General features: G+C 44.5%; 1 protein-coding gene across 1 annotated transcript in view; it reads left to right on the top strand.

The window, feature by feature from the left end:
* PTPRN2 (protein tyrosine phosphatase receptor type N2) overlaps positions 1-27,924 on the top strand; it is a 634,421-nt gene that overhangs the window by 504,347 nt on the left and 102,150 nt on the right. Inside the window, exon 13 of the mRNA XM_054274266.1 lies at positions 23,611-23,823. Within this exon, the coding sequence (XP_054130241.1) occupies positions 23,611-23,823 (213 nt within the window). The remainder of the gene's footprint in view (positions 1-23,610; positions 23,824-27,924) is intronic.

Below are 27,924 nucleotides of genomic sequence, written 5' to 3'. Positions count from 1 at the left end.
CAGTGCTGAGTATAACCTATGAAAATAATAGTGATATTAAAACTGTATTATTTAAACAGGTTGATCAGTTGTAATTATTATCCCTATTTAACAGGGGAGTCAACTTAAAAACACAGGGAGGGAGATTTTCAAAGTACCCAAGGAGTGAGGGTTCCACAAGTCTAATAAAAATTAATGAGAGTTGCCCTTCTGAATCCCTCGGGTGCTTATGAAAAATCTTTCATTGGGAGGTTAAATTGCATTCCCAGGAGAAGTCAAGAGCTTTAAATAGAGCTGATCCCAACTTAAATTTGCTACTCATTGTATCTGGTGTCTCCTCTGTTTTGGGGCTGGGTTTTTTGTTGTGGTGCTGGAATGTAAGAGTCATTAGATATCAGGCTTTCCTAGCTAGAGCAGCAGTTCCTCCCTCTGACCCACCTGAAGGTAACAAATCCATTGTTCAGATATTCATATGTTTGGGGTTTGCCAAGACATTATTATCTCTTTATTTTTTTCTTTCTCCCCAAAACTGCATTGAAACAGAAACAGAAAACAGAAGTTTCTTTTTGTCATTTTTTAATGGAACTAACTATCCCTTAGCAGCCATCTCATTAAACTTTAGATTTTTCATCTTAATGGGTGGAGTTGACTTTGCATATCCATGACATATTGTAAGATCTGAGGAAGATTATGAAATTGCAGTGTTGGCACTGCAGTGATACAAGGAACCATTGAGCCACCCTGAAGATCTGTTAGAATCCTTAGGCACAAAACAAACATCCCCCACCAAAAAAAAAAAAAATCATTTTTGTCCCTTAGTGTTTTGGGTTTGGTATATTTCACAAAGACACCTTTGTTTATTCCTGCTTTGTGGCATTTGTTACAGGAGTCTGTCTGAACATCTGTCTATCAGCTGTGATATTTAAATTAACTGCATTGTGTCCTTCTTGCTTATTGTTCATCCAGGGTAAAAATACTTGGAAAATACTTGCACATCTTGCTTAATTTAATTTTACTTTTTCTGTGCCTGGTCCTAATTTGAAATTTTTGTTGGTACTATCCTATCAAAGTCTTTCAGTAAGCTTGGAGATCTGACCTTACATTCAGTGAGTTCATGTTACTTGTGTTTGCTAGAAATCCATGCAGACCAGAGGCAGCTCTCTTTGGTGGTCCCAAAGGGGAGTTACACTTTCTTCAAAAAGGATGTGCCAGTTTCCAATACCCACCTATAACTTTTCTGCTTGGACCACAAAGAAAAATGTCGAAAATGGCTATGGTAGCACAAGAAAACCTGAATATGTGATTTTTATTTTTCCTTCAGTTACAATCTTCACCATTTATATGGTAACTTTTGGCTAAAAGCTTGACTGCATCTTATAAATTTTAATGACTTAATCTCTACAACAACCTTGTGAGGGATTGAAGTTCTGCCATGTCCATTTTACAAATAAGAAAACCAAAGAACTGATAAATTTAATAACAAGAAAGATTATACCAAGTGTCATGGGCAGACATGGGAAGAAAGCTAGAAACTCAATGCCCACTTATCACTTTACCTTCCCAAGGTCCAAAACCATATGGAAATCTGTGGAAAAAAAAAATCACTTTGCTGACATTGCTAGCTCTGGAGGGCTTTTCATGCTGCTCTGATGAGATCTGGCTTGAATCTGAAGATGGAAATCAGCCTGTCCTCTTCCCATTCATCCTTTCATCTCCATCTGACCCACTGTGTGCCAACAAAATACTTTAGTTTGAAAAGGAGAGGATAATGTATGAAATTAAATATTTTAATTTGGGAATGAGCACCTTGGAGGATTCAGAAAGGACTGATAAACCCTGTACTTAAGAAAAGTATTGATTTTCCCCCTCATCTGGAGTAGGTGTCCTGGTACCAGCCCCAGCTGTGGATTTATTGGTCCAGCTTGGTGATGGTTTTAGGTCAGTGTGATTTGCCTTTTTAGCCAGGCCACAGGAGGATGAGCAGGGCTCTCCATGAAGGTGCCTTCCTGACCCCAGGCAGGCATCTTGACTTCTCCTTCCAGAGTCCCAATCAGCCCATAAAATCCACTATTTCCCTCCTATCTGCCTAAATAACCCCAGCTTTAGCCTATACCTACCAAAAGCCTGTGATATCAACCTCAAGGTTTTAAAATAAACCTGTAGTTGTTGTGCTGACAATATTATTAGGCACATTTAAGGAAATAAATAAAAAGTTTGCATCTTTTATTTTTCCAGAGGTCTCTGTAATCCTCTTTAACTTCAGTTGTTAAAAAAAAATCCCATCTTTTCTTTAAAATCAAATGGAGGCCTATTCTTATTGAAATGAGGTGCATAAATCATTCTGCCAGGACAAGTTGTTCAGAACTGATCATCACAATAAAATAATAATAATCTGCTGTAGGGAAATTAGTGTGAGCACACATTTTCTACTGTGAGGGGCAATAGTGATCTACAGCAAGAAAAAATTCTCTGCTGGGATCCTTTTTAATAAAGAGAAGCAGCAAGCCACTGGAGAGGTGTTAAAAACACAGCACATCTTAGTCACAGGGTTTAAAGCTGAATTCCAACAAAAGAGATATTAAGGAATGGTTTGGTGTTCCTCTAAGTAAAATCTGTTTGCACCACACATATTTCATAACCATTTAGAGAGTTTTACTGACAAATAGATTTATATTAATATTTTAAATTAATGTATAACTAAGAGTCCTTGATTTTTCTCAATGATAAATAATCCAGCAGTTCAGTAGATGATGAATGTCCCTACTCTGAGAAGCTTGAGAGCTGGCACTCTGAGGAAAATGCATAATGCAGCTGCTGCCCCAAAACCTGGGACTGAATTCAGTGCAGGATTTAGGAGCCTGCATCCAAAACTGTAGTGCAGCTGCCCTCACTTCTCTCTCCCTCAGTTATATCCATCTCTGTGTGATCATGAAGGTCTTGCAGCATTTGTGTTTGGTTTCTTCAGTGGTCACACACAGTCAGTGCCTGGTGAGGGCAGCCCAGTGCCTTTGGGAAAGTTTGTCTGCAGCCCAAGAGAGCACAGCTTCCAGTCTGAATCTGTGTATGTATAGGAAAATATCCACTTTTTAAACTGCATCTGCAATTATTTGTGTTATCCACATCAGGTCTCTCTGGCAGTGAGCCTGGCTGCCCAGTTTTCCCCGTGGTGGCCATGCAGTGTTTCTGCTCAGAGGTGGTGATGGGCTCCAGCACCCAACTCTGAGTGACACCAAAGCTGTGCTCAAGCACGAGCTCTCCCCACTCCACCCTTACACAGTTTTCTGGTGCATGACACTCAGCATGTGACAAAAAGTCACTTCTGGGTCTGAGCATGGGCTGAGAGTAGCTTTTAAAGGCACAGAGGATGGTTCTGAGGTGATGCTTTGCTTCTCTGCTCCAAGTGCCTTGGTGTGCTGGAGCAGGGCTGGGCTGGAGCTGCAGAGTTGCCTCCTGCCCTGCTGCTCAGCGCCGTGCTCATCTCGGCTGTGCGAGTTCCTGGCAAGTCGTGACTGCCCTCCCTCCGTGCAGCATCAGCATCACGTCTGCTCCCAGCAACCTTCCCTGTCTCCTGACAAAGGGCACAGCAGAGTGCCTAAGGAGCCCTCCCCCAAGGAAACACCATGAGGGAGTGGGAAGGAAGGAGTGCCCCCAGCTCTGAGCAGCAGGAGAGGAGCTGCAGCATCCCTGCAGCCTGCAATTAGCAGTGACCTGCTGATGCAGCCACAGCAGCCGATGGAGCAACGCTGGCAGTCCAGGTTTCCTCAGTATGAACCTGAGAGACACAGTAGCTGAGCCTGTGTTCACCCTTCAGGGAATACGCCCTTGAAAATTATAATTTGTAATTGTTGCTCTAAACCATACACCATATCTGTGAGACAGTACAGTTGTCTGATTTCTTCTCCTTTAAAAAGCCCTTTGGATTTATTCCCTTTCTTAGCCACTGGGAAGCAATTTATAACATTATTGTTTTCTAGGTCTTGATTACAATGAGGTGCAGCTCTCTGGCCAAATGTAGAGTTTATTTTGTTTAACATCCATTTTGATAAATGTGTTAACAAAATTGCAATCAAAACTTTATTTTGTTATTACACTCTTGGGAAATTCTCTTCCCCTCCTTAGTACATCATTAGTTTGACACAAAACCAGGACTAAAGCCTAACTTTTGGATCTCTTAATTCAGTGTTGTAATAGGGTATAAAGCAACAGAGCCTTCATAGTCTCGGATCCATAGTCTTCTCCTTAAAGTCTGTTCTGCACAACAGAAAGCAAAATCCAGGGCTCTGTAGGAAACCCGCAGAAGGACAGCAGCTTGAAAATAAATAATGACCTTGATGATCTGTTTGTTAGGTTTTCTGCTCATTTTCCTTCAGGTAGATGATTTGCCTTTTAAAATCTAAAGTGGTGTGGAGAGGTTGTTTCAAAGACATAAGTGGTGAGATGGAATGCCAAGAGAAATTAGAAGCTGGTCTGATATTCTACTAGAACTTGTCTGATAGGGCAAAGAGTTTGTTCCAAAGCATTTCCCCTCTACTGCTCCATCAGCTGAAGTAACCTGGGCTTCAGAGTAAAAGCTTTGACAGAACCAAGGTCCTACCAAGGAAACTGGGTAATGTGCTGTAATTTAGCCCAACTCTGCATTTATTGCAAATAACCAAGTGCAGTGGGGAAATTTCTTGTAAAAGAACCCAATTGTAACAAGGAGTCCTATTGAAAGAATAGCCAGATGAAATCGTTGGGATGAGAAGTCATTTGCGAGCTTATCCCACCTCTTGTTTCCATGTGGATGAATGCTCAAACTCATGAAGAGTATGCAGGATTCATAGGATTCATGGATAAGACAGGAGAGTTCTGGTCTTCTTCCTGACACATTTCCCATTTTGAGGGGTGACTCAGATGGAGAATGGGGCTCTCTACAAAGAAGCTTGATGTTCTTGTTTTAAGGCCCTCATGTTATGTTCCTGTCCTGGATGATTGGCTTTTCTGTAAAGGCTGGCAGGAATCCATACACAGCCACTTTTCTGCCTCTCTGATGGAGGGGGGTCCTTGAGGACCTGCCTACCCCAGCCTTGCAGCTGGTTGAGAACTGCAGTGTCACAAAGCAACTGGAGTGGGCCAAGATCCAACACTCACTCATGGATGAGATAAACTGATACAGAAAGATACCATTTTTCTTTGCCATACATATGATAGTCATGTTTCCAAACCCTGCAATTTCAAAATTGTGTAATTTTCATATAATGGTAATCATGGTTGTTACACTGTATTATGTCTAGGGGGAAAAAAGGATAGGAAATTTGTTCTGTGTGAAACTGCCAGATTAAGGTATACAGCAGACACATGAGCTTGTGTCTACATTAATTTACCCACTTGACTGCTTCCTAAATTTCATATCTGTTCTATCATCCTCTTAATTAAGCCCTAAGTAATTTAAAGCTTTGAGGTGGACTACTGTTTTATTTCTAGCTGTGGTGCATGGAAGTGTGATTCATACGTGTGAATAAAAATAGATGAGGACAGACCTTCCCCAGTGTAAACTGTTACAGCTCCAGAGATTTGTCTCTCAGAGAGGAGACCGGAGAAGTGGCATAGAGATTTTTGTCATGTTTTAGGGCAAGGTTTGTTACTCATACATGGCAGAGGTACGGGACCACACAGAAAGGGCTTCAGGGCTGAAGCTTTGAGTTAATCCCATTTTGTATCTATCTAAAGGCACATGAATGACAAGGTAAACACAGAGAAATTCTCACAATGGGGAAATTTAATACATCCTGCTGAAGAAACAAGGTGAGGAGGGCTACTGAAGAAACTAGCACCTCCCTCTAGCAAATTTCTCACTTCATGTAAAAATAGCCCAAGCTCAAGTGTGTGGTCAGTGGGAAGCTCTCTGCCAGGGCAGCTTCAGCACGTAAATCACCTCCCTTTGATATCCAGAGATGAAGTCCAGCTCTCATAGGCACCCCAGAATGTTATGGCACTGAGTCTATGAACCAAAAAATGTGTTTTACTGTTCCAGACAATGTTGAACAACTGCGTTTTGAAACAAACAGATCTATTGCTATGTGAAACTCCTTCTGTGGCACTGAATAGAAGCATAATTACCAAAGATTTGAAATCAACTTCCAGCTGAAAACCTGCCACAATATGCTTGTGTTTCATAACTAAACCTTTCCCTCAGTCCATGCTGGCAGTGGCAAATTTCTGCCTCTTGCTAATGCCTAATGAGCTAAGCCTGTTAGCAGCATGGCTGGGCTACAATTTGGGGCAAAATTCAGAATATAACCCTTCATGAGAATGGTGCTGGTGAAAAATTATATCCAAGTATATAAATAATATCTAAATATTTCCAAAACCTGTTCTTTCATTTTAGAAATAGTAATAAATTAAATCAGAAGCAAGATACCAAGGATACCTCAGTTACAGCTGCTCTGTGCACTGCCCTTCCTGGTTTTAGGATGAAAATACTACATTTATCTTTCTGAGTGGCAGAAAATTTATAATCAAAATCTTTAAGTTAATTTAAAGAGTGGGATCTCTTCCAGAATATGTTTCTCTGGTGGTGTCCTGATAAGATACTGCTCCTCACCTTCAAATAATCTCTGTAATTCCTTGGGTTCATTTTCTTTTTCCATGTCATACAGTTGAAGTGGGAACACAAAACCCAATTCTGATAGCAGAAAACCTAAAACTATATTTTAACAATCAGAGTATGCTGATTATATAAATTAACAAGTGGGTAATGGCAAGTTCCCACTGCACATGAGGAAGAACTTTTGTGTGAGGGTGACTGAGCACTGAAGGAGGTTGCCCAGAGAGTTTGTAGAGTCTCCTTCAGTGGAGATATTCAAAAGCTGTCTGAACATAATCCTGAGTAATTGCTGTAGCACAACCTGCCTGAGCAGGAGGTTGGGCTAAGTGACCTCTATTGGTCCCTTCCAACCATCCCCATGTTGTGATTCTGTGTAAAAAAAATCAAACAAACAAACAAAAACCAAACCAACAAAATAATAAAATAATTTATTTGAAATTTCTCTTTAATTTGGAGAATGTTTGCAGCATTTTTGGCAAATCTATGTGCTCAGTGGAAGCTAAGTATTGAAAGAAAGAAAAATAGTTTGGTTTGGTGCTTTTTTTTAACTGGGTTTATTGTTTTCCTTATAGCTGTCCTCTGATGGGTTTTTTCTCTCTTTTATTAAGGGAGGAAAAAAAAGAGAAAGCAGTAGAAAGAAAGGAGGAAATAGGGCTAAGCAAAAATAGGAAGACTTTTACCACTAAAAATTCAGAAGCAAATTTCTGAGACTCCCTGCATTAAGAAAAAAAAAAATGGAACATTTTTATAAGAGCCTGAAGAACAAAAAAATAGTTCAATTTTGTTGTTTTTCCTCATTTTCAGGTTGGCTCTACTACAAAGAAAATGAGAAAACTGTCATTATTATCATTAATCTGGTTCCATTCAGCCATGCTGTTTATCTACAGCAGACCCAGTAATGCAAAGGGAAGGCACAATGCCTTTATATTATTATCTCTTCTAAATATGCAAGAGTTTCTGAATAAACTATTTATCAGCTTTCTTTGTGACCAGCTCTGAATTTTCTTTAAATTTACATTATTATTGCTTGTGAAGGACCTTCCACTTTGACTGCAGCTTATTTTCTTCTGCTTCCATATGATCAAAGTGTCTAATGCAGAAGGACCTTCTTGTGCTCTGCCAGAATATGTCAGAGTTTGCCAGCTATGCCATGGAAGGAGGATGGAGCAGCATCATATGTGAGATTAATGTTATCCTACAGATCGGTACAAAGAAATGAAAATTAAGTTATAAAGCCTAGTAGCATGGCCTGGATTACATTAAATTAGGACATTTTTCAATTTAAAATTTTCTTACTTTAAGATACAACATTAAAATTCTTTCTGTCTGCACTGTGTCTCATTTCAGACAATTTTCTTTCCATTCATCTTGTCTACTACCATGTAAATATGTTCTCAAAGTTATTCTTCCTTTCCAGGTAGCTTTTGCTGGTATTGCTTACATTCTGTGTGTTTTGTCACTCTTCATTTTTGTTCTCTCCTTCCTCAATCAGGTGTTTGAACAAGAGATAACAGTGTTCAAGTTTTCTCTGGGGATGTAAGGTAGAAAAGATAAAATCAAAAGTTGGGTCGTGTCATGATATACATTTACTGAGACAAAAACATCTCTATCCTAAAAGAGTGTATGTTTGTAGATGTATTTTTAAACTAATGACTCACTGGATGTGTTGCAATTTTTAATGGGGCATGAGTAATGCCTGGGAGTCTGTATTTAAATGTGAGGGAAATCTTGACATTTTTAAAGGGAATTCTCTGGTGTTGTTTCTATGGTAACTTTTCTAAGGGGATGACATTTTTTCATTTGATTTTTAATTGTGATCAACAGTAGAGTAACTAAAATATTGAACATAAAAGAAATTATATTTGTTGTAAGCCCTTTCAGACCAGCAGGGGACCAAGGCAGTGGCTGCACCTCCCTTAAGCCTTCAGCTGGGGGCCTAAAGAGCTTTCTGTGCTTCATGGACCTGACTTGGGGTTTTGGAGGCAGGGTGAAGGGCACAAGCATGTTTTGGGAAACATAGATAGTGGGGTTACAGCCAAGAAGTCCCCAGTAGTGGCAGTGAATCTTAGTGAAGACAAGATAATCAATCCCAAAGTAGCTAGAGAAACAAAACTATTAAAACCAGTGAATTTGAGATAAAGAGCATCTTCACACACCCTTTCATCAAAAGCATCTTCTCAATTTCCTTGAAGAGCTGAACAGTAGAATTTTTTAATTGATTTAATTAATTAATAATTAAGCTACAACTCTTAAACTTCCTGTAGATGTATGTTTTTAAACAGTGCAATACTTTCAGGCATAGTTTCCTTTTTCCTGTGAAGTCAGACCCTACAATGCTTTTTTCCTAGCAGCAGGGCTAGGTAGTAGGAGAAGGTGCAAGCTTTGGTTGTGGCACACATTTCCTGGCCTCTGAGGTGCCTCTGGGAGAGTTACACTTTCATGCACCAAATAATTGATCCAGACACCAAGCCTGTAGCTCTTCCCTGGGTATATTTAAAATCTGTACTGAGATCTCCCTGGTGCCTTTGGGAGCTCTGAGGCCAGGACCAGAGGGATGATAGAAGGACTTCCAGATTAAAATTTTCCATAAATACTGTTCTCCATTAATTTCCTTGATTTTACAAGGAAATGTAACACATAAAACTTAGAAGCAGCTGTGTTGGAGACTGTCTAATCCATTATGGAAAACTTAATTCTAGACATAGTTTTAGATGGTAAACCCCTAAATTTTCCTGAGCTCTGCATCTGAAATGGCTTCATCATATGTATTGCTGACAATTTAAACTTTGATATTGAATTAAGAGAAGTCTTTAAAAATTATTGAAAACCTTTTTGTACAAAGTTATCACACACAGAGTGATTAAAAGGAGAGAAGAGGCAAGAAGGTCTTTCTTTCAAAGGACTGAGCAAATCACAAAAAAAAGGTGATAAACAGAACATCTTCTCAGGAATTCTGGCTTTCCCTCTGCAATTAGTGTTGCATGAGAGGCTTGTCAGTGCATGTCTCCTCAAGCTTTGACATGACCCCTCCACTCTCAGCCCTTCTGAAACTCTGACAAAGTTATGGGAATACATGTGAATGCAGCTCTTGGTGTCACTTGTAAGACCACAGCTGAAAATGAAAGCTTCTCTTTGTATAAATTGTACCATTGTTCTTCTTCTTCCACTTAAAAAAAGGAGACTTCATGGTAATCACTTCAAGCACCAAGTGTCTGAGTCCAGGTAAAAGCTCAGGGACCATACCTACATCTACTGGGGATTAACTGGAATTTTGAATTTGAACTGTGTTTTGAAATCAATTGAAAAACTCTTCTGGGAGTGTGTGTGTGTGCCTCATTAAGTGGAAAACATAGGATAGGTGCTTTTTCATCAACCTTTCTGATTTCATATGTAATCTGAAACTATATATTTAAAGCACATATTTTTAGAATGACTACGGACACATTCATGGTAGCACAGTATCATTAGCATGCTATCACACATGATTGTTTATCTAGGTTTTATAGCTTGTGGTTGCATAAACTGATGCTGTCACCTTCTTTTTTTCTGGAGCCAAGAAAGGCAAAATTTTTCAATGTTCTCAAATGCTTGTATGACTCAGAGAAGAAAGGGACTTTCTGAAAGTTATGTAGTCTCTATCCTCCTTCCTATAAGTGTCAGGATCTTCCTTCTCTTTTTGGTAAGTGTTAATATTTTCAGGATTCTAGTTATATTACAAATGCCACAGATACAGTGCCCACTTGCTTCATTGGCTAAGGGCCTGCTTCCAACGAAGAAGGGACATTTTGTCATTTCTTCAGTAGGAGGAGAAAAAGAGGAAAACCCTGGTAAATTGCTTTCTAAAATAGAGAAGTGGGGTGTGAGTGGAGGTGGTGTCTTTATTAGATACAGTGAAAGTACATTTAGGATTTTATTGGGTGTCTGCCATCTTTGCCAAATCATCCATTGAAGCCCAGCTCCAGGACCAGTATTCCTGGTGATATTTCTAATGCTGCTCAGACTTCTACTGCTTCTGTGTGTGTCACAACATGAAATCAAGGCTTTTATCAGGGACCCTAAACCAATGGTAGCAGCAACTAGAAATTAAAATAAAGTGGAGTTCTACCAGTACATGAACTTCAGTTGGTCAGACAGTGCTCTACAATTCTGACTTTTCTCAAAACTTTATATACCAGTTTATATGCTGTCTGCATCCATTTTCATAGAAGGCATTGCTGAATATTCCACAGAGATGGTTGTTCTCTGCAGTCAGAAATGGAAGGTCAGTGCCAAAAGAAACTCAGTGGGACTGTATGCAGCACATAAGAACTTTGTAAACAGTCTGCTTCAGAACCTTAAACTATTTATAAAAGCATTTTATTAATTTAAATTTATAATGCAAACAATTTAAGGCTAATAAAAATGTTCTAACATCAGATTGAGGTAGGTTGGAAGTGAATTTGGATCAATATAATGAAGGACAATTTTCTAACATAATCTATGTTTGTCCTGAGGCTACCAGTATTAGAAGATAAGATAGAAAGAGCAATATCTGTGTCAAAGGCAGAAAAAACACATCTTGATTTCAGATCTCCTTCAGATTTGCAGCACTAGCTACAATTCTGAAAATACTTTTTCCTGGTTAAACTGTACTAGTTTGTTTTCATCTCAGGAAAGAAGAAACAAACTCCCTTTCCATTATGATATTAAAATAGCAATTTAACAAACTCATCTGCTGATGTTACAGTAGAGAAAACTGATACCTCCCAGTTCTCTGAATTCTTGGCACATACAGTACTGATGCATAAAAGGAGTCCAGCATTTCAATGATAGCCACATTTTGTTATAACAAGATCACAGTGTAAAATCATGCATTTCTCTTCTTGTTTTGCCATTAAACATGTTTTAAGTTGGCATTTTTATAGAAGCTTCTTGACCAGGCTTTCATAATAGTATTTAGTCTCATCTTAAAACAGATTAATATTTTTATCTATATTCTGTGAATATAAAGCTAATCACAATGGAATTAAAGTTTCAATAGTGCAATTTTTTTTTTTTTTTTTTTTTTTTTTTTTTTTTTTGGGAAATACCAATTTACATAAATCCTCACTCTGAAAACATGTGCTACTGTGTTCCAGGTGCTATTCTGTTTGGTTCTGTTGATTTGTGTTTGATTTCTTAAAATGAAGGGTGCAGGATTGGGCCCTACAAAGACACTCAAAATGTTCTGTATAAAGGACAGGTTTCAAAACAGCTGCTGTGACTCCTAAAGTATTTTGAGACTTTGTCTTCAATATTTAGTTTTCCTTCATCTGATGCTGCTGCTCAAATATTTGAAGGATGAAATTATTACTGAATTAGGTAGAATTACATTTATTTTTTGATGTAGCTACTAATCAGACTCCTCTGCCTTGTCCTGTGCTTTATCTCAAGAAAGAGGTGCACCTGCAAATCTAGAACACATCAGGTTTAATTAAATCGAATATTAAAAATGCAATTTATCCACTAGTCTTGTAATATTTTGTTAGTGGATCAGGAAGCATCACAGGCAAGTGGATCAGAGCAATCCAACAGCTTTGGGGTTTTTTTAAGTTTCCTAGAAAAATGTAATACAGTAAAATTTTCATTTGTTTAAACATGTCTATAAATTCATTCAATTTTATCTTACTAATTACCTTAATAAGCAATACATTATCAGGATGCCACTTTTACAGGTCTACATCAGCCCCCTGGAAGACTGAACTGACCTTTTCAGACTGTTAGACCTCACTTCACTAATGGGAACCCCCAAACATTTCTGCATCTCTTTCCTATTTAAAAATAAACAGTCAAGAGGGCCAATGTGAACAGAGAAGTAATCAACAGGAAAATTTGCAACTGAGTTTGTTTTGATGAAGCATAGAACTATTTTATTTATTGAAAGTGTATTAATGTAATTAAAATAAATGGAAAATGCACTCTTTACTTAATTAATATTTTAAGCTGTCTCTGAAGAATAGTATGCAGCTTGAATTCAGTTATCATTTTTAAGCTGCAAGACAGATTAATTAGATTCAAATCTTAGCCAGAATGAAATAATTTTCTTAATAAAGCTAAGAGCTCTAGAATTTGCTAGTAGAATGTGTCTGTTGTTGATCTTCACAGATGAGCATGAGAAGATAAGACATAAAACTCAGTGGAGTCTAGTGGTTAAAATTCTGCTAACTCTACTTTTAAATTATGGTCCTAGATATTGGTTTTATTTATAAGAAAGGTGTCATGTTTTCAAGGCATGAGAGTTCTGCCTCTTTCTTAATACATGTATTCCTAAAGTTAAAGTAATTTAAATGCATGTGGTATGGGAAGTTAATATTTGGAAAAAATGTTTTGTTCATCAGAATGAAGGAAATTCAACTTTGATTTCCATATCCACATAAACAGAAAATCTATGGAAAATCCTCCACAACATATTTGGATCTGTGTTTAATGAGCAAGGCTCCAAAGGATAACTGATAAACAAAACAACAAATGAGATTAAATGGTGTTTTAGCTTTATCATTCATGCTTTAAAAGAATGAAAATCTATTTCATGCTGTGCATTGTGCATGCTTTGCAGAACGAAGTGGCTAAACTTAGAAGTGCAGACAGATCTGTAGTCAGAAATCAAGGCAAAATGGTCAGTGTGGTTTTCAGTGCCCAGTTATGAAGAACAGATTTTTAGGGAGTCCTGACAAACATTGGTGGTTCTCAGGCAAGAGTTCTGTTCTGTGTAAAAATGGGAATACGTTTCAGCATCATTCTCACTGAAATTGCAAGATTTAGAATATTTTGAGTTTAGGCATAGTTCAAACACAGCTCTTGAATTTGGATGAATGTTAATGTGAATCTTCAAAATACCGGTATTTTTAGATGCGCTAAACCCAAAGAAACTGTCTCAAAGTCATTTATACTTTCAATGTCAACTTTTTTTTCTGAGAAAAAGACATGAAACTTTCTAGAAATTTTGTAATGAAATGCTGCTGATAACAGGGGTTTTTTTGTTTTCCCATTTTTTAATTAATTAAGTCATATAAGAAAATTTATCAGTAAGTCAATTCACAGATATGTGACCAACAGTTTTATAGATACTTTAAAACAGATTTTAAATTTAAAATGAGTAAACAATTAAAAATTATTTCTTCTATCTCTCAACACCTTCTACATTTTTAATGAATAACACATTAAACAATCTATGTTTAAATAATTTCTCCCTGTGACATAACCCTCACAAGTATCTATCATTGCTTCAAAGGTCATATTTAGAATGGGATAAAAGTAATGAAAATTACATAAACGTGAAAAGTTTTTTAAATTTCACCACAAATTTCTCAAAATCTCACTGTTAAAAAAATTAGTATTTAACTAATATTTTGCTGTCTCTTGACACCTGGCCAGCCAAATTCATGTTCAACCCATTCAACACCTGATAGTTCTGAAAAGATCCAATATTATTCCAGGAAATGTTAATTAATATATTTTTAAATACTAAATACAAACTACAAAGCTAATGGAAGTATTTATCAGTTTCAGACAGTTCATTAGAAGGATCAATATGCAAACACACGTGTCCTTTTAATGAAATCACTTGGCGGGTTCATTTATCTTTCAACTTAAGCAATGCAGGTTAGTGAGCAGCTTATGTATGCTCTGGCTTCCAGGGGCAGGAGAGCATCAGACTGAGAGGGTCCTCTCAGCATGACAGACTGACAGAGCAATGCTTTCAGTCCAAGCAATACAAACGTGGCTGAGGAAATGTTTGGAGAAGCCAAATTTGTGTTAATCTGTGGGAACGTGAAGGATTTTGTATGAACAGCAGCCAGGTGAGGAGAACCTCTCCTGCCTGGAAACCTTCTTTTCTTAAACAGTGATGATGTAAAGAGCATCTTCCTCACCCTGGAATGGGAAGGCTGGGTGTGGGTGAGATGTTAGTAGGGGTGAGCCCATGGCAAAACCACTCTGCACTTTCAGGACTCGGCAGGAGGACGCTGTACAGGGGATGGTGATGACATTTCGGTGCTGTCCTGCAAGTTTAAATGAAGTGTCGCTGCGGGGCGGGGATGCTCCGGGAACTCAGGCCGCCCTTGCCCTTCCTTGGCACCCCGCACAGGTGCATGTCCCTTACCCAGGTGCCGGCTGACGAGGGGGGCTGGAAGGATGAAGGAGGAAAAGGGGGCAAAGGAATTGCTACACGGCGCTAATGCGGTGTGCCCGGGACAGCCGCGGGGAGCTAGGGCCAGCCGGGAAGGCAAAGCCCGCCGGGGCCGGGCAGGCGGCAGTGACCGAGCCCCGGGAGAGCAGGGGTGTGGGGTACGGGTGGCCATGCCATGCCATGCCATGCCATGCCATGCCATGCCATCCCATGCCATGCCATGCCATGCCATCCCATCCATGGTCGTCCCGTCCCTCACACTGCCTCCTCCGCACCGTCCCACCTCGGGGGTCGCTCCGCGGCTGGGGAAGGGTCGGGCGGGGCTGGGGGTCCCTGCCGAGGGGAGCTGTGTGCAGTCCCTGCTGGGGGTCCCTGCCGAGGGGAGCTGTGTGCAGCCCTGCTGGGGGTCCCTGCCGAGGGGAGCTGTGTGCAGTGCCCGGCTGGGGGTCCGGTGTGTGCAGTGCCTGGCTCGGGACGGTTCTGCCCAGGAGCAGCCGCCGCCGCTCGGGCCGGGGCGGGCCGGGACACAGCGGCCGCGGCAGCGTGGGGGCGGGACGGCTGGGGAGGAGAAGGGGAAGGGAAAGGGGAAAGGGAAGAGGAAGGGGAAAGGGAAAGGACTGCCCCCTCCACGGACAGAGGAAAGCCGACTCTGCCCTGGCTGCCATCCCCAGCCGCAGTGACAGCGGGAAACAATGGGGACAGGGAAGCGGGAGCGCTGTCCACCGGCGGGGGAAGGGGGATGGAAGGGACCTGCCACCCCGGCGCTCCCCTCCCGCTCCTGTCCCGCTCCCGCAGCCGGGGCACTCCGTGGGCAGATGCTGGATGGGGGGAGGGGGGGGGGGGGAGGGCTCAGCGTGTTTGCCGGCGGCATGAGGGAATTTGAGATGGGGAAGGCTGCAGGGTCCGTTTCGACACAAGGGTCGGTGCTGCCCCGGGCCCCTGCGCGGGAGCGCGGCTCTGCCGGGGAGTTACGGGTGCGCAGCGCGGGCACGGCACGGCCCCGCTCGCCCGAGCAGAGCCTGTCGCTATTTATCGAGCTGGACTTCGTTACTGTCCCGGGGCTGGTCGGAACACACTCCTCCCTCCTAATTTCTTGTGTCATTTGGAGAACGAGGAGGAGAGGGGAGAAAGTTTGGATCTTCTTTGCTTGGCAATGTGTAGATTTTTTTTTTTTTTTTTTTTTGAGGAAAGTCTTTTCAGGAAGAAGCGTTGTGGGCTCCTTTGCCGTATTGTGATGCAAATGATTTGTAGCTTTTCCTTGGTGTCCTTGTTTGATTTTATTTTTGGCTTTCTGTCATTGTTCTACCCTCCACTTCCATCTTGCAAGAGAGACACCAAGAAAAAAAAAAAAGGAAAATAAAAAGAAAAAGATGGGGGAGGGTGCGCGTAAAAAATCAACCAAAAGAAAAAAAAAAAAACCACAAAAAAACCCCCCGCACATCCCCAACAGAAACCCCAAACAGCTTTTCCAAATGAGTGACACAGCCCGTGTCCATTCATCGCCTCACTCCGGCGAAGGGTTTCTGCACAGCCCAGACCTCCTTAGCCAATTGCTGCCAGCAACATGTGGAGGGGAGGCATCGCTATAGCAACCGGTGGATGGGCCATGTGCGGCAGCCGGCAGGGGCTGCGAGCAGCCCGATATAAGGAGGGCAGCGCCGGGGCGCGCCGGCATCCTCCGCCCGCGCCCCGCGGGGACCACCGGGCCGCCCGGGGCCGCCGCTGCCCCCGCCGCACCGAGCCGGGAGGCGGCTGCGGGCTGCGAGGGGCGATTGTGCTGGCCGCCGCCTTTGTCTGCGCTGAGGAGGGGCGGGGGGGAGAGGGGGAAGTTTTGGCACCGGAGGAGGATTGCTAGAGCCCGCCGACCCCTCGCAGAGAGGGGCCCGTCCCGGCACGCCGGCAGCAGGTACATGCGGCGGGGACGGGCTGGGGGGAGCGCCCGCGGCTCCCGAGGCGGCCCGGCCGGGACTCGGGAGAGCCTTGTGGGCAGCGGGGGAGGCCGGGAGGGATGGGGCAGCCGCTGCCGCCGGGCGGGGCCGGGCCGGGTGTCCGCGGAGCGGCGCGGGCGGACGGAGGGCTCGTTTCGCCTCCCTGCGCGCCCCCGGCCCAGCGCAGCCCCGGGGATGCTCCCGGCGCGGGGCCGTCGAACAGGCGCGGGCGGAGGGGGCAGCGGGCCTGGCAGGGTGAGGATGAGAGTGTTCCCGGCTCGGGGCCCGAGGACGGGACCCCGCGGGGGTGCGGGCGTGCGGCCGCGGAGCCCCGGCCCCGGGCGGGGACGGCCGAGGGACCCGGCCCTGCTCCCTGCGAGACGGGGCGGCTGCTCCGCCGACGGACCCGCCGGTGCTTGCAGCATAACCGAGAGCTGGCTCGTTTGCTGGCACTCGGCTGTAAGGGCGCCTTATCTAATCCCTGAATTATGTGCCTTCAGCATCAGCATTAGATCAGCGCTGGCGCTGCGGCTCGTGTTTCCCTTGCTAGCTGAAGATATTTGATTAAACTCGGCTATCGCTGACCGACCTCTTGGCTCGGGCTCTGACACTCTGTGACTTAGACCCGCCGAGTCCCTCTCTTTCGCGGTTTTACTCCGGGTAACAAAGCCTGGGTTCCGGAGGAAAACCTGCTTCCTGGTGCACCCACTCTGCTGCTTTGCCCTAACTGCCCCCGAGTACTTAGAGACGGGGATCGAAGTTTCTTCACCGTGGTTTCTTCGCCGTCTCCGCGCCCTCCTCTTCTTGCTGCCACCTCAGAGGTGCACTGTGCGGCTTCGGACAGGATGGGCCGTGCTCCTCCGTCTCCGACTCACCTGCCTCTTCCACAGGCATGGATGTGGCTGTCCGGTTTCCTGAGTTGTGTGTTATCCCTGCGCTGTCTCAGTGATGCTGTAGGCTTTTGTGCTTTACTCTTTACCTAACTGCTGACTTTAAAAAATACCCAGATGCTCATGAACATCTTGAAGCTCATTGAATTTCCTCTTTCACAACCTTACTCCTTCCATGCCACAAACTTCTTCAGGGTGCTTGGACATTCTGGCATTTCAATACCACCTTGTAGTGGGATTCAGAATAATAGCTCTATTTCTTGTAACTCTAACCAGAAACTTCACTTCTGTTTGCCTTTAGGAAGCCAGAAGAAAATATCTACCATTGATCAAGGGATCTTTGAACTCAGTGAATTCTTGATTGTATTCAGTCATTGTTCATGGTATTAATCCTACTAAAAGGTATAGAGACGCTCCAGAGTGCTTTGTGGTGTTGAAGGTTGTGGAAAGATCATTGTACCCCTACAGATGAATAGATCTGTGGCTTTTGCAGTGACCTTTCTCAGTGATTTGAATAAGCTGCAGTTCCCAGAAATCCATCTGCCTTTTGTGTTTGTCGATTTGTCTAATCTTTCCGACCCCTAAAAGAAGCAAAAAGTACCTTCCCATCCAATTTCATCCTCCCGAGTAAAAGCATTAAATTGACCTCGTTTCAGGTGATGAACTGACATTTGCTGAAAGTGATCCTGGCATCAGGTGAGCTTTCCGGGGAGAGAAGGAGGGGGTGTGAGCAGGGAGTCAGAAGGTAGTGGCCCTAGAAATCTCTCAGTACCTCCAAAGATAGTGTTTAAAACACCAACAAGTAGCCTGGACCAAACAGTTTGGGAGTGCAGTGCTGAACACAAGGGGTGTTACAGCACAAAAGGTGAACATCCCCAGGCCCTGCTGCCCCAGCCTAACCTGACTGGGAGCACAGTAGGGGAGGAGGCACAGCTATCAAAGCTGGGGGAGATGCTGCTGTCCCTTCTGTTTTGTTTTCTTACCTTATGAAAGGTGAAAAAAATCTTCTCTGTATCTTTCCTGGGGACAGATTATGGTAGCCAGCCTCCTCCTGACGTAAAGTGTTTCTCTGGTTTTCTAGTAACCTATCAAAACTTAACCAGCAGAGTGTATCAACCTATGTCTCAGATAACCTCTGGGAGAGGGAAATTACTAGAAGTGAATTTAAGTTTAGATTTATATAAATGAGCAGACATACAGGGATGTGTGTGTACATACATATGAACACACACACACATTATATATATACACACCCACACACATCCATCCCTTTCTTCAGGCTTTCTATATAAGGAAATAATACGCATATCCTTTATATTTTCATGTAATGTCAGTGGCTGCAACTGTTAGCACAGGATATTCCTTAGAAAACAAACAAACAATGAACCAAAACTTATTTTAGAGAAGTTTATTTTTAAGACGAATGATTTTCTTGTAGAATTCTTTTTTTTTCTGCCTAGGTACTTTTTTCCCTCCTTGAATGGCATATTTGCAAGTACAATTTCATCTGCACAGAGGAACAATAGCTTTCAGTTGCACAAAGGATTTCTCCCACCCTGAATCTAAACCACAATGCCTCTTGCTCTGATAATAGCTTCTGAAAAGATTTTGTAATGCACAGAATTAATACATGATTATTTCCGCCTCACTTCTCTCATTTATTAGATTCTATAGTGAATTCCAAATTAAAAATAGCACCTCTTGAGTTTCTTAACGTTCTAATATTTTGAAACAAATAATAATCTGAAGTTCCTCTTTTTGCCCATATTTACTAAGAAATCTTCAATTTTTTATTATTGTTCAGAAACAAAGCTGTGTAATATAAATGTAAAAATCGAAGCATGAAAAAATTGCAAAACAAAAAGATAATGTTGAGTTGTTTAAAAATTAATTGTAGTGATTTTTTCCATTGCTAACTGGAAGAGTGGTCAGGTGCAGTAACTGGCAAATTGGGTTTGAAATCTTTTTAAATTTATGAAGCAAAACAAAACCTCAACTTCAGTTAGAATTTTGCAAGGACCAGAATCATGCCCTATGTCCTAAAGTAAATAATGAACTGTAATTCTGCTGAGGCATCTGGATGGTGAGTTTCCACATCACTGCATGGGGAGCTCCTCTCTGCTCTTACAAAGACTTTCTCCAACACTTCCAGCATAGGTGTGAGAACTTATTTACATGAAAGCGTACATTAAATATTTACTGACATTTGCCTGGAATTCGTTTGAAATGTCGACTGTTCTGCTGCATCATGGGATGACACCGCGGAACGGGACGCTGCGCTTTGATTAGAACAGTGATTTGTGACTCCAGTGTTATGGCTGCTCTAGTTAATGACTCACTTTTGGGTGTATATAAAATGTGTTCTGTCGAGGGACCGGGAAAGCCTACATGAGATCAGACACTAAGAATTTTCTTTCCTCTTAAAAAACCCACAGACCCTCACAGAAACAGTGTACTTCAAGTGAACACTGTGAGTGTTAGGTGTGCTGTTGTTCTTTGTTTTCTAGCATTTAAGCTAGGTCGGGCTGTTTCAAAGCAAGGCTGGATGAACACCTCCAAAGCCTCTTCATTCAAATTCACTTTCTAAGCCATTCATTTAGGAATTAGTTGTTTTTCCTTCATTGGGACTTCATTGATACTCCACACTTTTCGAAGGGGAAAATCTATCAGAGGAATGCCAATATATTCTGTTATGTGAAGTTTAAAAAATGCATACTTACATGTAGCTGAGTTTAATATTTAATTGCGTGTAATTTATGTGGTCTATTTATTTGTTAAGCCTTGGGTGGGGAGGTAATTTGTTTTTCTTGTTATGCAATAGCTATTGTTCCCCTTCCACCCCAGGCACACGCACCATGGCACACGCACCACGGCAGCCCCAACCAGCACAGGGAGAGGTGTTCTGCTTTAAAAGACATCCGACTGTAAATGTCAAATTCATAAATATTTAAACACTTTTCTTTCAATTTCAAGTCAAGGCTGACAGGACGCCTCTAATTAACCCTGGGCTCCGTTTCAGGCTGGGGCCTTATTGCAGGGAAGAATCAGGGGGTTAGGCGAGGTGGGGAAATCTGTGCTCTTGGTTAGAGGCAGCGGGGCGGCTGGGGGGAGAGGGGGGAGGAGGGAAGGAGTTGGTAACTAACACGTCGGATTAATTTTTACCCGTTTCATAATGTGATGTTTGGTCACCGAGCAGGATGAAAGGGCAGCGGGTTCTTCCAGTTGCCTTGAGGACAGTGGGGGCTGTGTCCTGATGGGGCGTGCTTGGGGGACCGGGCCACCCTCTGCGGTTCGGGGTCCAGGGACGCCGCCGATGCGCGGCCCGGGGTTGGAGCCGGAGCCGGGCGATGGGGCTTTGCCGTCGGCCGCACCCGGCGCTTCCTGCGGGACAGCGCAGGCGGATCAGCCGCTGGGACAGGGGCATCAGCCGCTGGGACAGGGGGTTCAGCCGCTGGGACAGGGGGTTCAGCCGCTTGGACAAGGGGATCAGCCGCTGGTCCCTCCCGGGGGCGGCGTGCGGGGCTGGCCGAGGTGGCCCGGAGCACCAGACCCCGCAGGCAGGGAGGGGAGAGCGGAGTCGTCCGGGCCCCGACGGCAGCGGCTCTGGAGCTGCTCCCCGTGAGGCGGGAGGGAGGAAAGGGATGGGAGAAGGGCCGGCGGCTCCGGGCAGAGCCCCTGTCCCTTTCCTCTCTCCCTTCCCCTTCGGCGGGCGCCGGCGGGCAGCGGGGAGCGGCCGTGCCCCCTGCCCTTGGCCCTGCCCTCCCGCCGTGGGGCCTCCATCCCCTCCCGGGGCACGGGGGTCGGGCCAGGCGTGGGCGCCGCTCCCCCTGGACGTGCAGGGGCTTTGCAAGCCCTCGCTTGCTGGAAGCCCTGTCACAAGGGGCAGGGCTGCACAAACTCTCCCAGGGCAGACGCTTGGCAAGGTGTAAGCAATGCCGAACGCCCCACGGAAGATTTCTAACTCTTCCCCGTGGCTTCAGGCTCCCGAGTGCAGCTGTACGCTGAGAATATGTAGGGGGGGGCTCTTCGAGCAATTCTTTTGTCAAGGGCAGCTAGCTCCGGGGACGGCAGCCCTGGATTTGCGGGGAAAACTGGCGAAGTTGGAAGCAACATCTAAAATAGCTCTAACTCCAGTGGGAGAAAGAGCCTGCCGCCCTTTCTCTTCTGCATGTTTACTCGGAGCTTTTGACAGCACTTTGTCAGCATCATTGTCATCGTTTCTCTCGCATAGCCCTTTCCCCGTGTGCTTGGTGCGGCTCTGTCACGCGGCACCCGGAGAAAAGAAATCGTTTGAAACCGTGGTAGAGATAGCAGAGAAGTAAGGCTCAGGAGCAGTTCCCGAAGGTGCCCGCCAGCCTCTTTCCTCCCGTCGGTGCCCCGGAGCCCAGCCGGGGGCCGCCCAATGAGCGGGGCCGGCCCGCGGGGGACTCCGGGGGTGCGGGGCTTGTCCCTGCCCGGCTGACGGGGGGCAAACACCGCGGCGACAAGGATTAACGTCCCGGGGCGCAGCGCTCGGCGAGGGGGCGCCGGCACTTCGGCGGGAGCCGCCTATTGAGATGCAGATTGCGACCCTTGGCCCCGGGGGGACGGGGCCTTTCAGGGAGATGCTAACGGCAGAGCGCAGCAGCCCTTCAGCCCCCCGGGGCCGAGGCGGCTGCCGTCGGTGCTGCCCCTCCCGGTGTCCCCCGCCCGCCGCGGGCCGAGGGCGCGCTCCCCCCGGGGCAGGTGCCCGGCTGGGGCCGCGGGGGCGGTGGCGAGGGGGCGGCCCCGGATCCCCCCGCGGCCGGGGCGCGGGGGGGTGGGGGTGCAGCCCCCTCCTCCTGGTGGCTGTTGGGATTTGGAGGAGGGGCCGTGCAGGGGAGGGGAGGCGGCGGGCGCGGCGGTGGCTGCGCGGACGGACGGACGGACGGACGGCACATGGCCGGTGGCCGCGGGAGCCCTCTGCCCGCCCCCCGCCGCCCCGCCGGGGCGCACGGAGCCGCGATCCTCCTCCGCGCGGCGCATCCAGGCAGGAAAATCCGGGAGTCTGACTGAACCTGCATTTCCATTAACTCAGCCTCAGCCCCGGCTAATCCGCGGCACTGAAGGCAAGGAGGCTAATTAATGACAAGCTTTTACAGTCAAGACCAGCGATAATTGCTTTGGTGGCCTTTATGATTACAAGATAAAAATGGACCGGGCCTGACATAAGAGCCACTGTGTACACTGCAAGACAGGAGGAAATTAAGAGCTGGCTAGCTGAATACGGAGCAGAAAATTACTAATAGAGGAGAGATAATGAATAGGCCGGCTAGGCATTCATGGGGAAAAATCCATTTTGTTACCACGCGAAATTAGGTGGTGGAAAGGAGTTTGCTAATTGTTCTCGTCTTGTAGCAACCAGGACTGAGGCAGGGGCGTGCTTTTCAATTCATTTCCCTGGTAATTGTGAAAGGGGGAATGCAGGCCAAATGAGTCTTGCTGCAATTTGCGCGCCTGGTCTTTTCATTTTCATGTTGCGTTTTTAATTGTTGCTAATATAGGTTATAATGAAGCTAATGAGGGGAAATTATTGTACAACTTTTTAGCACATGGAGACAAGTGAAATGCACTAGAAGGATTCTCTCCTATTGCTGCAAAAATAATAGTAATCTGGAGGAGTTTGCAACTATCGGGGGTTTTCTTAAACCGCTTCCCTCTACAACAGACAAAAGGAAGGATCGCCACCTACTTGTTTTTGGGGTTTTTTTTTTCCTGTGTTTTATTTTTCACTAAGAAAAAAACAATACCGGATTTTCCCTTGCTGCGCCCCTCGCAGCCCCTGGCCCTCGGTGCGGTGCGAGCGGAGCCGCGGGGCGCTCGGCGGTGCTTGCGCGCATCCCGCGGGTCCGCCTCCGCCCCTCGGTAGTTGAGTGCGAGCCGCCGGAGGGGAGGGCACGGAGCGGGGCACGGCAGCGGTCCTGTCCCTGTCCCTGCCCCTCCGGTTGCCTCCCTCCCCGGCCGAAAGTTAGGGCTGCCGGGTGCCCCCCCCGACGGGATCCCCCCTCCGCGCTGCTCCGCGACCGCGCAACTCAGGCGCTGCCTCTCTCTCCTTCCCTGCAGAAAAGCAACGTCCCGCCGCTTGCTCAGCGCGGGGAGGAGGCACAGTCCGCGAAATTCCTCCTCCTCACCCTCCTCTCCCTCGCCTGCATCGCCGGGGTCCTGGCGGCGTCGGGGGTCGCCTACTGCCTCCGCCACCGCGCCCACCACCGCCTGAAGGAGAAGCTCTCGGCCCTGGGGGCTGACGCCGGCTCCGATGCGCCCGCTGCATACCAGGTAAGGGCGAGCTCTCCTCCGCCGGCCCTGCCCCGCTGCCCGCAGACCTCCGGGGGGCCCCTCTCGCCTTGGGAGTCGCGGGGTGGGTTTGTTTCCGACGCTTCCCCCCCGCCCCCGTTCCATTCATAGTCCCGCGGATTCGGTGTAGCAGCTTTTTACTACTGGGTATTAATCTTGGCTATTCTGGTAGCTGCTGTAAATTCGTGCCTAATTAGAAGCATAAAAAAAATAAAATCCCAGCCCTTGCCATTGAAATTCTCAGAAAAATAACATTAATATCCATAATCTGTCACCCCTGCCACTATTAATAACGAAAAATCTTTAACATTTATGAGGAATGGATTGCACGGTTATCTGAAGATGTCTCTCTTTTTGAGTAATCGACTTCTTCAGGGTCTGATATGAAAAGAGCCTTTGACCCGATCTGTTGCCACCTTCTGCCATTATTCAGATAAAATAAAATCTAATGCTGATAGATGGGAGGTAAACCAGGACTGGTTCTAGCAGAACAATGATAGCAGATGTGTACCCAGTAATGCTGGAGGACTGCACTCAGCTTCTCAGAAATAAATCAGAAACCTCCAGCTTTCTCTTTCAGTTTCAAAAGTGTTGGGTGGAGAGACACTGCATCTTCCTGAAGTTTGTTTTAGATCATATGGCACTTATTTCTTGGTGTGTTGTTGGTGTGGTAGTGCATGTGTTATGGTCGTATACCAGACAGCCCTGGTCTGCTACCCAAAATATTTGGAGCGTGACCAGGAAAAAGAATTTGAGAATGTGTAAACATTGTCTCTGTAGTATCTCTGTCTATTGTGCACCCATAGGGCCTCGCTGACGGCACTTTTTTGTCAAGTTTTATTTTACTTTCTTGTTCTGCTTAGGATCAGACATTCTGGCCTTTCTGTATCCTGGAGCTGAGATAGATTTAAATTGGCAGTTGAGAGTATTATGGGAATAAACTCATATTTCCTCACAAAGTTTGGATCTGTCTGTACCTCTTAGATATTAAAGATGTAATGCATTAAGTATATTTCCACAGGCTGGGTCTAGAGAGAATTAAGTACAGAATAATAAATATGAATGTTTCTATGACAATTATTATCTTCCAGGAATGGTTTTGGTTTACACTTTTAAAGACGTGTTTACTTTTAAAAAAAATCATTGGATCACATCTTTGCATTTAATGACTTCCACAGCAAGACAGAGTGAGAGCAAGAACATTTCCTGTAGACAAAAAATAGGAGTGTTCTCTGGGATTAAGTGTGAACAAAACAGCAGTTTATCAGTTTTGTTGGCCAGTGAGACTGTGCCCATAAATATTTTTGTTTGATTTTAATAGGTGACTTGCTGTTGGCTTATTTAAAGCACAGAAGCAATAGGTAGGCTTTCTCTTCCATTAATTGTGAATACAGGAATTCTTAATTTTTTTGAAAAGCCCTCCAGGTTCCAAAACCACACTTGAAACTGAATTTCTGATAATTAACAGGACAATCTTCCTACTGACAGCTCTAATTAATAGTATCTGTAATTAAAATCGTGCCCTTCCAGCAGGAAAATTGTTTGAATTTCTTGGAGTGACCTTTTTTGCCATTTCTCCTGGGAGTGTAGTGGTTGATATTGATTTTATAATGAGCTCGGTTTGTTTAATAAGAATCTGTAATCAGACATTAAATGAAATATGTGCTCCCTTATTTTCTTCACAGATTTATATATGTTTTAAAATCTTCATATTTAAATCTGAGAGTGACATCTTCTGTTTTGAAAACAACAACAATGCTTTGAGGTTGCTGCTCAGTTTTTCAAAAGCAAGACTGTATTAATATTCTTTGTTCCTGACCTCTGGGCCTGGTCCTAACCACCTGACTTCTTAAACAGTTCCACTGGGTTTTCAGGAGAACCGTACTCATGAGTGGGAGGAAAAATGTTTTTCCTTAAAAACAAAGGTTTCTAAGAGCTTGGCTCTCCACCTATGGAAGTAAATGGGAATTCTGCCATTTGTTTCAGTGGCAGCAGTAGGAAGCCCTAGTACAGGAAGGCAAAATGCTCAGGCAGTTTTGATGCTGCTAAGTAGCATTTTATCAAAATGAATTGCTGTGCCTGGGTCTGTATATAATAAACTATTCACGTGGATTTGAAGAGAAATAGGATTGAGCCCTACTCACATTGTCAGAATCACCTTACGTTGAGCTGTGTTAAGTGTAATGGATATCTGGTGTGATGCATGTTTTGGATAACATCAATTAGGTCTCAGAAGGGCATCTGCTATCTTTTTCCTCATCTTCTCTTGATACTTATAGGGGAATTATGTAACCTCTGTAATATGGGGGTAGGAAAGAGGCAAGCAGCTTTCAAAACTGTACCTACTTGGTTCTGTTATATGTTTCCCAAGTAGCCACTCAGTTAACTCGATGTTTTTTAAAAATATGAAATATATCAGGGCTGCTGTCACTAGGCTTTGAAGCACAGTACTTCAATGTGTTGCTGCTTACAGCTGACATGACAATTCAGATTTATTTTTTTATTTGAAGGGGGAGAAATTGGTTGGTATAAAAGGGCCTGGTGGCCCAATGTGATTCAGAGAGAACACAGAAATATCACTTCGATTCACATGCTTCTCAAAATGTCAGTTGTTTATATCTTCACATAAACAAGACTGACCTAAATTTTCAGCATTTAGTAGAAGCATTTTTCATCCTAACCCAGTTTAGCCAGGGGAGTTCATTCAGGGTTTTACTCCTTCCTTACTTATCCTGTGAACTTGGAAGAGTTTTTTCCCATGGCTGTTTATTGGCGGGCCTTGGGGGTTTTTTCCTTCCCTTTCTGGTTTGTGCAGTGAAATGCCATCTTGAGGAGGGGAAAACAGGCAAACCATATTATCAGGGAAACAGCAGGTTGGCTGCTAAGTCTCCCCCCGTTCCGGAGGCGTAACACTTGTCATGTAACATCACCCTCCCTCAGGCACGAGCACTCCTTACACTTAGCTACTCACACAAGTATTTCTTGTGTAACTGTGTGAAGAGGGCAGGACAACCAGCACTGGATAAAAGTTGAAGCAGGCAAATTAAATTGCTGCAGTGCTCCTGATAAGCTGCCAAACCTGGTTATTCAGGTGTTGGGGTAAGGCAAGCAGCTGGCCTTCGAAGTTTTGAGGTAGAGAAAGCCTATTGAAAGACTTAGTAACAGGAGGAAGGATAGATACACAATTGAAACTTCATTTATCTTTGAATCACTAAACAACAAAATTACAGGCTGGTTTAATTAGACAGTAGCTGAGGAGCTTTTCAAAATTAATGGAAATAATGTGTCTTGTAAAATGTTACGTTTTATCCCTAAAGGCGGACAGTTTTTGTGTCTCTCACAAACACGTCTCCTGTCCTTTCAAAGCACACGTGGAATGATTAGATAAGTCAGCGTTAGCATTCAGGGATGACTAAAAAGAGGCTCTTGGTGCCTCCGTGGAGCCCCCGCGCATGCGCGCACCTGCACCCCTGCTTTTAATTGTTGCTGGCATTGCTTTGATCTTCTTTGAAAAGCAAGTTTAGCATTCAGCAAGCCCACTCTCTGGTCCAGGAGATTAGGGCAGAAGCGTTTTAGGAATTTTCAGCAGACGCTCTTTGATTTATTTCTCAACACTGAGCAGATTTTCTTCATGCACTTTGAAGACTTTAGAACATAACCCAGAGAAAAACGGGCATTCAGGCATCAGGAGCAGGCAGCAAACAGGGCCACTAAGTGCACATCTTACTTGTCACTGCTCCCATTAGTGAGCAATTTATTAATGTAATGAGTGTGTGGTAGTGACTGCTACGATTTAGGGATGCTCTGTTTGATTCAGGGTGATGTATTTGTGAGTCCAACTGAACCCTGGCTTTTGACCCCTGCGTGGGGAACGCTGGGGGTGTGCATGTTAAATCATCAACATATTTTATACTTTGCACTGCAGAACTTTCCTATGAGCATGGTCTTCTGCATCACTGATAATGCTCAGCAAAACCTTGCCCATAATGGAATTAAAAGGCAAAAGTTAAAATGCTCTGAAGCTGGCTTCAGCAAGCTTGCCTTTTAATATTTCATGTCAATAACATTCTTTTTCATTTTCAT

Source organism: Melozone crissalis, unplaced genomic scaffold (assembly GCF_028551555.1).
Source record: "Melozone crissalis strain CALT ecotype California unplaced genomic scaffold, PUWL_Pcris_2 ptg000016l_1, whole genome shotgun sequence".
Lineage (NCBI taxonomy): Eukaryota > Metazoa > Chordata > Aves > Passeriformes > Passerellidae > Melozone > Melozone crissalis.
This window is presented reverse-complemented; position numbering and strand designations above follow the sequence as displayed.